Here is a 14,050-nt window from a genome sequence, read left to right as displayed (position 1 = left end):
GGAGACTTGCATGGTGATGTGTTTTGGGAAATAACGGCAGATAATGGACAGAGCAGAGCCCTTGCAGTAACCAGCAGCATTGGGCAGGACTGTCGGGCTGTGGAAACCCCCTGCCGTGTTGGAAAATCTGCTTTGCTGTGGTAGGAGCTCTCTGGAGCAGGCATCTTCTGCAGATACAACTCACCCAGGAGAGGGGAGGCGCAGGAACCAGCGAGCGTCAGGGCACCCGACTGAGCATGGTGCCTGGTTGGGATCATGTAGTTAAGGATTCAGGCAAGTGCTTTAAAAATTAGTTTTGCTAAGCCAAACTTTCATTTCAAGGAGGGAAAAGCTCAATCTGCTTAAGTGGTCAAGGAGAGCAATGCGAGGTAGCTTGAATATAGCCTCTAACTGCTTATAGGAAGAGAAAACTTTCACTAGCAGAAGTCACACGTACTGAAAGAAAAAGCTATAACAGAATCAAGTAGCTGAAACTATGCTGTTATTGGATTAACTAATTGACATGTCATTTTGATTCTGGAAAATTCACATGAGATTTTTGGGGGAAGAGGAGAGGAGGGAAGGGAAGAGAAGAGAAGACAAGAATAGCTGGAAGAGACCTACAATGATCATCTAGTCAAACTGCCTGACCAATTCATGGCTGATCAAAAGTTAAAGCATATTATTAAGGGCATTGTCCAAATGCCTCTTAAACACTGACAGGCTTGAGGCATCATTCACCTCTCTAGTAAGCCTGCTCCAGTGTTTGACCACCCTCTTGGTTAATAAATGCTTCCTAATGTCCAGTCTTAACCTCCCCTGGCGCATCTTTGAACCATTCCCACTCATCCTGTCACTGGATCCCAGGAAGGTTAGCTCAGCACCTCCCTCTCCACTTCCCCCGCTCCATCAGGAAGCTGTAGAGGGCAATGAAGTTGCCCCCAAACTAGACAAGGCCAAAGTCATCAGCAGCTCCCCACAGGACGCACCTTCCAGCCCTGTCACCAGCTTTGTCGTCCTCTGGATGCCTTCAGGGACCTCACATCCTTCTTCGATTGTGGGGCCCAGAACTGCACACAGTGATTTTCTCAAGTTCAGACTTCTTGGCGGGGCTTTGTACAAGCTTGCATTGCTGTGCGTATGAGGGAAAATAAAACTCATTGATTTTTTTTTAATCACAGTAAGGTTCAGTCTGAATTTCAAACAGGTTTGGATTTATGCAGCGTTCCTCTCAGCATGCTGTCCTCATGGTGGGAACACGCTTGGTGTCTGGCCATGCATCAGAAAGGTGGGCAAGCAGGACCTGCTTTTCTAGATGTGGTTAGGGAAAATGTAACAGGGCTTCCTGGAGCTCCTGCTTTAAAACCAACCAAACAAAAAAACCTCAACAACAACAAAAAAACCTCAATGGAAAGTCAGAATAATCTGACTAAGTTTATCGTTCACCCAATAAGGAGTGTTCAAAAGGTCATCTTCTTCTTGAAGCTGTGGAGAACTGTCAGCTGAGAACTAATGTATATATGGTACCTTTTAATGCCATGCATGTAGGAGAGCATCTTGTATGTGTGTGAAATAGCTGCGAGCTGTTAAATCTCCACTGCTGTGAGACAGGTGATGTGATATCCAGCCACGTACTAATCCAAGGCTGCTGGTGTCGCAGGGGCCGCTCCATGGGCTTTGTGCATCGCCACTTGTTTCAGCTTTTTTGCCTGAGCTGGCTGAAAGCAGAAATGGGGGAAGGTAACTGGGTTTCCGCATCCGGGCTCTGCCGGGCTGTGCTCGGTGCATGGTTGGGAAATGCTGAGTGCCCATGGGCCGTATACGCAGTGGCCCTGGTGTCGTGGGAAGCGCAGGTCCAGGCTGCTGGAGCCTGGCTGCCGGTTTCTCCACAAACAGTGGGGTGACAGCTCCAGCATCCCTGGAGCTTTTATTCTGCAAGTGCTGCAGGTGGCAAATTACACCTAAATCTTAAGGAGCCCTGGAGAGGGATCTATCTCCACAGCAAGTAGAGGTGGGCTCGCACCCTGGCTTCACAAATCACTTAATCCATCCCACCCGTGATTTCAAGAGGCTCAAAAAGCACCAGATTTAGAAAGGTATGTGGGAGGCTATATATATATCGCTTGGTTTTCCAGCCTGTGCACATTATCAAGCTTTTCTCCACAAACACAAGGGCTAGGCATGCAGGAGCAGATTCCCACATCGGTGTTGATCATTCCTGCAGCAATGATTTCAGGAAAGCACTTAACAAGACATTAGCTTACTAAAAGAGCTGGGTGGGATTGACCTGAACAGCAATAATGCTACCTGGGACTATCCTGTCAGTTTTTTGGGTTTGGGTCTTAAGATGCAAGTTCACTGCTAAGGGCTTCCTCTGCATGTTCTACCTGCAGCTTGCCAGATTTCAAGGAGATGAAGTTAAGAAGATTGGAAACCTGAAACAGTTGGTTTGATCTGTTATAGTTTCTTTTTGTATAAAGCAGTCTTTGGTCAAGAATGGAAAGGAGCAGACCACAATAGTTTAAGACTGATGTGAGGTCAGAGCTGAGCCTAACGCATTTCTTGTGGCATGCAGAGTTTAGAGCTAAGTTTTGCGTCGAGGTTCTAGCAGAATAATAAATCTTGCCTCCTAAAATCCTTTATAGGAAAGAATACAGTCCATGCAAATATGCTGCTTCCCTCACACGTCCTCCCGGATGGTGTTAAAGCAGCCACCTTGGTCATAGAGTGAAGACAGCCGAGCAGTTACAGCAATCCCAGCCCATCCTGAGCTCCTTGGGAACTGCCAGGGGGTGGTGTGGGGGTTGTGGTGTGGCGAGCTGCCCCACAGGCCATTTGCAGGGGTCCAACAATCGCTCCCTGCTGCAGGAACCTCCAGCACCACTGGGGCTTTGCACCATCCTGCACTGAGGAGATCGGTCATTGTAGAGCTGGTGGCTGGTGTGGCACTCGGCACGGGCATTGCCCTGACCCCTGCACCCCATCGAAACACACTGGGCAAACACTGGGATGGGATGCGTTCCTGACAGGCTTTAACAAGAGCTCTCTGTCCTTTCAGTTTGAAATAGAGATTCAGAGGATATCGGAAGCTTATGAGGGCCTGGTCAAGACCACCACTAAGAGGGAGTCTCTGGACAAAGCGATGAGAAATAAACTCGAAGGAGAAATTAGGAGACTTCATGACTTCAACAGGGATCTCCGTGGTATGTTACACTTGCCTGTGTGGGGTTTTTTTCCCCTAGTTGACATGGTGTTGGTGTCTCACGTGGTGCTTGTGTGTCTCACAAACTCCAGAGCAGCAGGCTTCAAAGTAGTGGGCTCACACATGTTTTAGATACACTTTTCAAGGAATCAAACCCTGTTTATTGGCAGAAGACAAAGCTGCTGTCACCTCCCCAAGTTGCAAAGAAACCTTCTGGCTAAATATGAGAGTCAGCTTCAGACGGTGCCTTTGACTATGACCTTGAGCTATTACCTGTCCATGTGCCCGACAGGAGTCCTTTAATATGTCTTTGGGCAGTAAGATGCCTTCTGCAAGCTGGCTCATGCTTTTTGCAACAGTGTGAGGGGGCTGGATGGTCTTTTTGGAGGAGGGGGGCACCTGAAGGCAGGCCCTTCCCAGGAGAATCTGTCCCCTGCTGCAGAAAACTGATCCTTTCCCAGGGCATCACCAAGGATCGGTGTCACTGGGCTGGGGGCTGCCTTCCCCCAGGACATCTTGCTGCACCAGTGGCCTCTCTCCACTGCGGAAAGGCCTCCATCCCCTCGCAAAGCTGGGTAATTCAGATTGCAAACGCCTTGTGAATTTCGGACAGGGTGAGAGATAAACTGCCTGGGCACATCAGCCACTAATGGCAGAGGCTTTTCTCCCAGTTTCTGTAAATCTGAACAACACAGCTTCATGGAAGAGGTCAAGGGCCTCATCTTTTATGTATGTGTCAGCCTCCATTTTAATGTCCTCCTTCAGAGAGTCTATTTATACTGCTGTGCTGGCATGCATCTTATTTTCTTGGTTGGCCTACAATTTGATATACATATATTTTTACTTAAAGTATTTCCTGTTTTTTGCAGAACGACTGGAGACGGCCAATAGGCAGCTAGCCAGCAGAGACTTTGACGGGCATGAGGATAAGTCAACAGAGGGCCTTTATGTCACTCAGAGTGAGTACTGTGCGAATCTGTTTTGAAGGTGCACATATATATACACACACATATATATGGCCTGGAGTGGAGGTGAATACTTTGCTAGTAATTGTTATTGTCCTTATGGGTTGCTTTTACTCAGCTAATTCATCACGTACTCTTATTTAAGCTGCAGACTGGATGGTTCAGGCTGTTTGTTTTTTTTTTTTCTTACTGAGCACCAGAACCAGGCAGTGGGAGTTAATGGTGACACAACTTAGCTTATTTTTGATAAATATTTATCTGAAATTGTGAAGTGTTGTTTGTGGGGATCATCTCTAGAGATGCGCGCTTTTTAGAACGGGTTCTTCTCTTGGCTGGGAAAAGCCCAGAGCAACCTCTGCTGACTTGTTGTCAGTGTCAGGGGCTGGCTAACAGTAGGAGAGCAGAACTGGACCCTCCTTTTCATAAAGGATGGAAAAGACAAAGATTTTACCACTTCTACTGCTATGGAAAACATCCATTCCCAACAAGTTTTAGGCTCTCGTAATGATGAGCACAGTGCTGCAGCATTTTCATACCATGTGCTGATGGCTCCATGTGACCAGCCAAACCAAAACCCGAGCAGCTGGATGCTGAATGACCCCGCGTGGCTTCTCATGTATCCTGAGCATCGTCAGCACGCTTCTAGAAGGGCTTGACCACCTAGGAGTTGTGCAGTACTTTGTGGGCTTAAATCCCATTGAAGCTAAATGCCGTGTACATCTTATCCTTCTGTTTTTATTTCTTGGACCAAGAGTTTCCTTGGAAGATGAGCTGAAATTGCAAATCCTTAGGTGGAGAACTGGCCACCTCCTTTAGCAGTGTGATGTTTGACACCACTCAGCATGACGCGCGGCCAGCCCCGCAGCATCCACTGGCTGCCCCAAATGCAGGAGAACCTTCTCCGAGCAACAACCAGCAGTGATGGTGCCAGCACAGCAGCTTCGCTGCTAATTTGGTGTGTGTGTGCACAAACCAGAAGAGAATCTGATGATCTTTTCCGTGACACTCTTAGCTTTGCCATGTTAGCAGATGCCACAAGGGTGTGTAGATACTTCTGTGAATCCAAGGGGATGATCTGTGAAGAAAATAGCATTGCTATGTGAGTCTTGTCAACCTTGGGAAGAGTTCAAACACGGTAAGTTTCACAGTGCAAATTGCAGACTGGGGTTTGCTGTCTTGTTATAGAGACAGCCTGGCAGTGTTCCCACATACAAGGGGGAGTTAAATCCACAGGATAGACTCAATTTGAGTCATTTTCCAGCACATAAACATGCTCTGTGCTTCCACTGATAAATATCTGGCAATAAAACTTTGCACTATGCACCCAGCATATTACTGCTATCAATTTGCAGCTTACGAACAAATATAGCTTTTTGGATCCTATCACGTAAGATGGGCTGAATGCTTGGAGTGTCTCCTGGCTAGACCAGAGAGCTAAATGTTACCAGTGCGATGCAGAGTGCTTCCAAGAATAGAAAAATGGGCACATGCAGAGCAGATCCTCTTCAGTCGTGTTCTTTGGTCGGCTGGGGCACAGGCAGTAATGACCTCAATATCAGGGTATCAGCTTAAAACACCCCTCTGAGAACCCGTGAAGGGTTTTGCTTGGAATTCGTCTGTCAGTGACTGCATTTATATGCTAATGTTTGTGAGTCTTCTCCAGAGGCAGAGCACGACCAGGGGGAGTTTGCAAGGATGGTCTGTAACCTCCTCGTGTCTTTTGATGGGACGCTCAGGCAGAAAACTGAGAGGAGAAGGGGTGCAGCTTGTTTTCACTGCTATGTGTATGCTTGTCTACTGAGACTGAAATAGTCATTTTTAGAAGAAGAGAAAAAACGATGCCTACCTGCGCTCCCATCAGCTGCTGCAATTCTGTTGGGAAACTCGGGTTTGCTTTTTCCCTAAGGGTGGTAGCTTACTAAGTCAGATTAGTAAATGCAAATCTCAGTTTTCATTAGGAAAGCAAAAGCAGATTTCCGGTCCCTACATTCATGAAAAACAGCCTGAAAACATGACCCTTAACATCCCCAACCCAAGTTATATAAAAGCACTCCAGCATCAGCAGGTTCCTAAAAGTTGTCATTTTTAAGCCAGTCTCATGATGAGATGAAGAAAGCAAGCTAAAACTCATGACGGTTTTTTAACACTCATCCTTAGTAATACTGCAAATGCAGAATTATTAGCGTGTTAAAACTCCAAAAATAGGGAAAACTCCCTGAAAAAGAAGTCTGGCAAGGCAGGACGTGCAGGGATCATTTCTCAGTTCATCGCAGAGCTCTCCATTAGTAGTGTAACAGTGCAGAGTGTCGTGTGCTCTCAGATGGAGACTGGAGGTGACAAAAACTCTTAGTTTTGTAATAAGAGTAGGCAAAGCCAGGCTGCATGCCTCCAAGTATTAAATGCTGGGCATTTGTGCCTAAGAAAAATGGTACTGTTGTATCAGGGGTAGGAGAGAACTCTCAGCCTGTTAGTTTCATGATAATTATATGATGTTTTTTCAGTGAAAAAGGTTATTTTAAGGAAAGACATGACGCAGTGACCAATGAAGGCTTATGGGTCCTTACAGGTGAAAGAAGAGCCAGGCAGGAGAAGGCTGGGAGAGGCTGTGGAAAGGGAGAGGCAGGAAGGCAGAGAATGGTTTCAGGGGCACAGGACAGAGAGGAAGCTTATGATGCAGCATATCATGGGTAAAATTTGTTTTGGTGGAGTCTGAGAATTTTGCATTTTTTTTTCTGGGATTTCTGAACTTTACAGACACTCTTTCAGAGAAAGGGCTCCTCCAAGGGGCTGTTTTTTCAGGTGTTTGAGGCAGACTGAGGTCTGTGCCCATCCATGTGGCTCTACACCCGTTAGTAGGCATGCACAGACAGTTTTGGCAGCGTGTTGGTGGAACCGCTTCCTCCGTAGGAGTGCGCAGTGGATGTGCTGTGTATGACTTGTGCATATATCTCTGTCCCCAATAGCCCAGGCAAAAAACCGTTCCCATCGAGTGAATCCGACCAAAGAAGATGCTCACAGTAGATGTTTTTGAGGGTGGGGTTTTGGGCAGACTAAGAGCTGTTTGGTGTTAAGACAGGAAATAATTAGGCAGAGGCAGAAGTTTTAGGGGTGAGTGAAAGGGAGCTCCTTGCCCTCTCATTTCACAGCCATGAGCTGCATGCGGAGAGGTGGGGACCCAATGCCCCTAGAGCCTAGGCGCAGGGAGCGGCATCCTGAATAAATGGTGTCATATAGAAAAATATGTCCGTTCTGCGTGACTTTCCCTTGCCCTTGGAAGGGAAGGGGAGTGGGAAATCTGATTTCAGTTTTCAACATGTGAAGGTCAAATTCTCCCCCGACTTGTACCTCATGACACGCAAATGGAAATGTCCCAAATGTAATTCATACCATCCCTAAGCTGCCTGCAATACTTTGTAGAGTAAGGAAAGCCATCACAAGTTTCGTTGGAGATTCAGTGACTTCTGACAACAGAGCATCAAACCTTTCTGCATCCCTGCTTGGGTCAGTGACCACAAGTAACCATGTACCAAACCATTAATTAAGTATATTACAATTGATTGGGATTATTAATGCCGGCGCAGCATCCCTGTTAATCACCACGTGAGAAAACGACTCAGGGACCTCAAGCATGACCTCCTGCAGCATCTCAGCCTTTTCTTGGTGCTGGTGTGGTCCAAACTCCAGAGAGCTGTTGGGAATTTGCTGTTTGTGAGCAGACCTGCAGGAGGAGCAGGTAGCACTGGGCTGCATTGGTGTTTGGCTGGGACGCAGGGATTAATGCAGCCGCTCCTTGTGAAGCGTGCAGGGTGGACCTGTGCTATCTACAACCTAGTGTTGAGTTATGAGTGGCTTTGAGGGCACACATTCAACTGATATAGGTAAACGGTACCTTTAAACATATTTCTTGTTTTTCTTTCAAGAGTGATCAGATCAAAACCTTCTGTTAAGCATGAGGTTTGTGTGAAAAGCTGGGGGTCACATCTGAGCACAGTGAAGGGGGGTCGCGGATTGACTGTCTAATGTTTCTGCTTCAAAGCAGGGTCAGGACTGGTCTACTTGTGTTGTACATACCCAGCTTGACAACTCAAAAAGCCTGTTTGCAAAGCACCCAAGCAGGCTTTTGGCTTTCTCTCCTCTTTCTTCTCCCCAGCCACAGAGTGTTGGTGTAATGTCCTCAGTGTGTTGAGGTACAACAGTAAGAAGCAGCAAGTGGAAAGCTGTGAGATTACAGCTGTAATCTACAGCAGAGAAGCCTTTTGGGGACTGTTCAGTAACGGGATGTAGCAGTGACCCACCAGAAAATAGAAGTAGTTATTAGCTGGTGTCTGTTAGGTAAAAAGCACATGCCTGGGCAGAACGTGCATGCAAGTGTAGCACAGTAAAACAGTATTTTTAGACTTTAGGGATACCTGTATGTGCTTGAAGGGAATTTAAGGTATGTTCAACAAAGACCTCCTTTACTAAAAGTTAATGCAATATAGGAAAGTACTTATAAAATGTACCTCCAGCATTTTGCAGGGAGAAGCTGGTATGGAGAAGTGTTGAGAGCTCTTAAGTAAAATTTTCTTGTCAACTTTCTAGTGGGTTCAGTGGCCAAGGTTCCCGCTTTTAGGGGGAAATAGAAAACATAATGTAGTGGAGCAAACTGAGTGCTTCAAGTTCCTCAGATGAAAACTGAGAGTGAAGGTCCCAAGTCCTGTTTTTATATGTTCTGTCCTCCTGTCATATGGGTTTCAAATCTGCAGCACAGCAAGTGTGGTCCCAGCGTGAGACAGGGCTGAAATAACATTCATCTTCCAGCTTCTTCACCCTCTAATGAAATTAGCTGCTTGATAATTTGCCCAGATTTACACTTCTGTACAATAGATATTAATGTTCCTTATGGTGAATCTGATTGAAGTAGATGTCTTTGCATTGAAAGAAGAGATTTGCATGTCCAATACAAAATTGCTTGCTAAGGTGGGAAGATTAAGGTCACATAGTACAGAGACAACTCGCGGTGGCAGTCAGTGGCACCATGTGTGCAGCACTTGCTGGGCTTTGCTCGTGGGCTTTGCAGAGGCCAATGTGCCGGTGTTGCTGCCAGGGTTTCTTTTTGTGAGGTGCTGATTTCCTTCTTTTAGGATAAATGGGAAGATGGCCAGGTGTGTTTGGGCTCACCTTGTTCCACATGGTTCAGTTCGTCTCTATCTCACCTCGCTGTAAGCACCTACCAATAGTGTGTAAATTAAACCTGTTCTCATCCCACCTGTAATTAAGGAAGAATAAGGCCTTTCTGGAGGTAGTTCAGGTCTGAAATGGGCTGGCTTTAGCTGTGCAAAGTTTTCTGACCCTCCTTGGGAGTGGGTGGATGGTGTGGCTTCCAGCTTGAGTGGTCACACTTAAGTGGGGTGGGCTGGGCTGGATGTTAGGGGCAGATTTTCCATATTTTGATGGTTTTGGAGCAACTTTTCACTTCCGTTAAAAAATAATAAATTCTGTAATGCTGTGTTTAAAAAGTCAATAATCGAAACAACATTTAATTGATGCCAAATTAATTTTTGGAGGAAATTTTCCTTCCTGGAGGCTTTCCAGGTGTTCTATTTTTGCTCTCATTCAGAACGAAGGCCAGATTTTGAAATCTCGATTTCACTGAATGAAAACTCCGTTCCCTGCTTCCTCCAATCATTAACTGTTTGCAGTCCGACGTCAGGGATCCAGGGATTGACCTGCGATGCTCATGTTCCCTGAAATGGCTCCTCAGCTCCGTCAGGATAGAGGGAGATGGAACCAAGCATTTCCCCAGGCAGCTTGCCAGCAAAGTCAATGGTGGGCCTGCAATTTGTTGCTGAAGAAACGGATGTGAGCAAAGCTGATTGAATTTAGTCAGCTTGTGTTTGTTTTTTGCGGTTTTTTTTAATGTCATTTCAAATCTTATCCCAAAAAGGGATGATTTTTCAGCACAAGAGGTTATCTACATGTTTTAGTCTTGCTCCTGATATGTTAAGGCATTTAATAGTGGGGGGAGAACCAATCACTGGACCCTTAGATCATGCAGGACTGGAAAGTCACCCAGGGCCTCCACAGGGCTGAAATGCCTCCCACAGTCTTCTGTTCTCCGTATGGCCAGAGAAAGCCCATTCAGATGCCTCCTATCTCATTCTTGCTTGTTGCTTTCCTCTCTTTCCGTTTTCAGGCTGTCCAGCACAGATCTGTGTTTATTATTTGGCTCATTCACACGTTCTGTATCTCATAATCTCCATCCTTGCAAATAAAATGGAACAGGCACAGCACAGCCCGCATCTACGGGGCTGAGGTTTCTTGTCCCTTAGAGAAGGGCAGCAGCATCCAAGCTGACAGCCGTAAACGGTCCCTGACGTAGCCTGTTCTCAGCCAGGGCCTGGTCATTGTGTGGGAAAGGAGTAGCTGGTGCAAGCCAAAATTTTGCTGGAGAACATGCTGGTGGTTCAGCAGAATGGACAATTCTGAGATGGTGCTGAGGTCCACAAGCTCTGCTAGTGCAGATGCAGCCCAGGCTGCCACTCATTGCTGCTGCTGGTGCTCATGTAAGGCTGGCCATTGAGGGGCTGAGCCTTGGTAGTAGAAACTCCTTACCCGTTGTGTCTCAGTTCTGTGTTGTAACAGCCTCACTTGCTGCTGCTTCACATAATTTTTGCTTTTCCAGGGATGTGGCAGCTTGCCTCTGGCTTGTGGGCCAGGGCCTGTGAGCTGTCCTCCTGGAGCAGCTCTTGTTCTTGTCTTTCTTCCAGACAAAGAGCACTTGAAGGAGAAGGAGAAGCTGGAGATGGAGCTGGCAGCCGTGCGCTCTGCCAATGAGGACCAGCGGAGGCACATCGAAATCCTCGACCAGGCCCTAAACAACGCGCAAGCCAAGGTCATCAAACTGGAAGAAGAGGTGAGGCATGGCCAACATTTCTCTCCTCTGAAGCTAGCAGTGGCTCATGGTTAGGGCTTTCTTCATCCAAGTCCTGAATCTCTTATAGCCATGGTATGGCAGGTCTTCCTGGTCCCTTTGCACTGGGCTTCTTATGAAGAAAATGTGTAGTTGAACAATACTGAGCCAAACAAGCAAAATTCCGTTACCTCCAGTAGATACACTCAGCAGCAAGAAGAGGATCACATTAAGCTTAACTGTTCCTTTATTAGTTAGACTAAAGCCTCCTGCCTGTCCCAGTGTATTTGGGGCAGTCCCTCTGGGGTAGCTACAGGAGCTAGCGTAACTTTAATCTGTACATAATTCACTTGACACTGTTTGCCTTAAAGGCAACCAGAGGTTTTCTGTTTGCATTTCATTACAAAGTAGCTGAATAAAGGAGTGTTTTAGCTGGCAACACCTGCTCCTGCAGTTGCAGCATCATGCGGGGGATGGGAGGAAATACATTTATCTCCGCAGACTGTCAGTGTGGTATTGGCAGGTGACATGGACCTGCTCAGTACACACCAGTGAAGGCAGCAGAAGCATAAATGCAGATTTCCAGGCAGGTGCTGTAAGAAGCTGCCCTGTGTCAGAAGCTACCTTGTGCCTGCTGGGCTGTAGTAAATACATTTGCAGCCTTAAGGCTCTGTCTCAAAGAGCTTTGCAGCTGCCAGTTCCTTATCTAGGCATCCAACAGAAATGTGCCTCTGCTGGGGATCAGAGCTCGGATTCTGGATTGTGGACTGGTGGAGCTGCAGAGGGGGCAAATGTTCTCATCTAGATAGTTCCTAACCTCCTGCCCAGGCGTGGTAGATGTTACAGAGATGATAACCTCCTGCCCAGGGCATGGTAGATGTTACGAAGGTGGTAGCCTACTGCCTGGGGCATAGTAGATGTTATGGAGGTGGTACCTCCTGATCAGGGCATGGGAGATGTAACGGAGGTGGAAACCACCTGAGCGGGGCATGGTAGATGTTCTGGAGGTGGTAACCTCTTGCATAGGGCACAGTATATCTCAGGAGTGACAACGTATGAGGGTCAAGCAACAGTATTTGCCAGAGTTTTGTCTGTCAGAGCCTTCAGCCTGAGCAAACCCACACTGACCTGGTAGTGTTTAACTGTTTTTTTCATTCTCGGGGGAGTTAAAAAGAATTTTATCCCAGCTGCTGTGTTCTAATGGTTCAAGGCAGTGTCACGCAGCTTGGGCGAAGTGCAGTAACCTGTGGCTGCCGACGTGTGCCCAAGTTCCTGTTCTCCCTTTCCCTTGCGGTTGGCCTGTTCCATTCCTAAATCAGAGCACCTTTTCAACCGTCTCCAGTGTTTCTGAAGGTCAATTTGACACGTATGCAGCAGATATTGTTGAAGTTTTGAACCTGCGTCTTAAACTAGGGACTATAATTCAGAATGTATTGAAGGAGACACAAAATGGCTCAAATGAACATGACTATTATTATTAACAGAGCTCTACCTCATATACTACTTTGTAAATCCACCTAGATTTCTTCTACCACCAGAATGTAATTAAGTTTAAAAGCTTTTTAAGTCAAGGCTTGAGAAATAAGCAGTAGCTACGGGGTTGAATTAACATAAGATTTTACTGTGTAAATCTACATTATCCTGACTGCCTGCTAGTAGAAGGATTTAATTCAAAAATATGTATTATCACCACATGTCATTTAGGACACTGCTGCTAGAATTGTGTGTCTGGTCCACTCTTTGGATAGGACACTGAATAATTGGAGAGGGTTCAGAAAACATCTGTAGAATTTATTTGGGGCACAGAAGCTGTTCTTTGGTGCGAACAATTAAAGTGAAGAGGTGGCTGAGCTCCAGTCCATTCGCATGAATGTGAAGAAGGGATTGCTGTCAGCCAGATTAAACATAGCTCTTTAACATAAGAAGTAATGAGGTGCAGTGTTTGGGGCTGAAGCTGAGCAAATTGGGCCAGAAATAAAGAGTTAGAGTAATTAACACTGAACCTACTTAGGGTGACGGTGGATTCTCCATCGCTTAGAGTCTTTAACTCAAATGTCATATATACAGAAAAAGATATTCTATCACTCAAACTGGAGTTATGTTCCTCGTGGAGATATTTTTCCAAGACCTGCTCATCTTTACTCAGATTTATTTGCTTCAATCATCCCCTTTTAGCCTTAGCTCTTCTTCATCTTCATTTTCCTAATCCCTGGGACAAGGGCAGTCTTCAGGCAAGTTTGCTGATCTTGTGCATATGCGAATAGTTTCATTAAATGCTTCTTGCTCTAGCAGATCACAATTTGGAAACAGAACAAGAAGTAATTTGCTTAAATTGCATAAGAGAAAGCCAGATTAGGCATTAGGGTAAAAGTTTTCTGGCAGTAAAGGAAAATAAGCCGTGAAGTAGTTTGCAGGGGGAGGCTGTAGAGTCCCTAGTCCCCAAGGGTTTTGTAAACAGGTTATACAGACAAACATCAGGTTTTAGGAAGAGTTGATCCTACCTGGCAGCGGGAGGATGGACTGATTCCCTCTCCAGGTGCCATCCAGCTTTTTTTCATTTCAGTCTATGTGCCTGTGAGGTAGTGGAGCTTAGTATCATGTATTTCTGATTGCAGCCCCTCTCCCTTACAGATGCATATTGCCCTGACAAGGCCATTAACTTAAATGACAACATTTTGTAATTAGTTTTTTAGAAGTATGGGTGAATTTTTCACTTACGAATCTACAGGCCAGATAAAGAAGTCAGAATTGGCTTAAGAACCTCCCTATAAATTTATGAATGTAGGAACTGTCTCATTGCATATATTAAAAAAAAAATTGTTTTCTAAGACGGTGGATGCGTGTGCATCGCCTCACCCACACGGGCAGAGGTGCACTCATGTGCAAGCACATGAACACTGGGGCTCAGAGGGCTGCTGCAAAGCCAAATTCTGGCTTCTGCGATGCAGATGGACCCTCCAGCATCTGGCAGGACACGGGGGAGCAGAGATCTGCTGTCAAGGGGGGACCCTG

At 46.2% G+C, this 14,050-nt stretch overlaps 1 protein-coding gene across 3 annotated transcripts in view; it reads left to right on the top strand.

The window, feature by feature from the left end:
- AMOTL1 (angiomotin like 1) overlaps nt 1-14,050 on the top strand; it is a 70,419-nt gene that overhangs the window by 42,959 nt on the left and 13,410 nt on the right. For all 3 annotated transcript variants that reach the window (XM_065630940.1, XM_065630949.1, XM_065630958.1), the window contains 3 exons: nt 3,038-3,182; nt 4,051-4,140; nt 10,896-11,041. In XM_065630940.1, the coding sequence (XP_065487012.1) occupies nt 3,038-3,182; nt 4,051-4,140; nt 10,896-11,041 (381 nt within the window). The remainder of the gene's footprint in view (nt 1-3,037; nt 3,183-4,050; nt 4,141-10,895; nt 11,042-14,050) is intronic.

The sequence above is a fragment of the Caloenas nicobarica genome, chromosome 1, assembly GCF_036013445.1.
Source record: "Caloenas nicobarica isolate bCalNic1 chromosome 1, bCalNic1.hap1, whole genome shotgun sequence".
In the NCBI taxonomy this organism is placed as follows: domain Eukaryota; kingdom Metazoa; phylum Chordata; class Aves; order Columbiformes; family Columbidae; genus Caloenas; species Caloenas nicobarica.
This window is presented reverse-complemented; position numbering and strand designations above follow the sequence as displayed.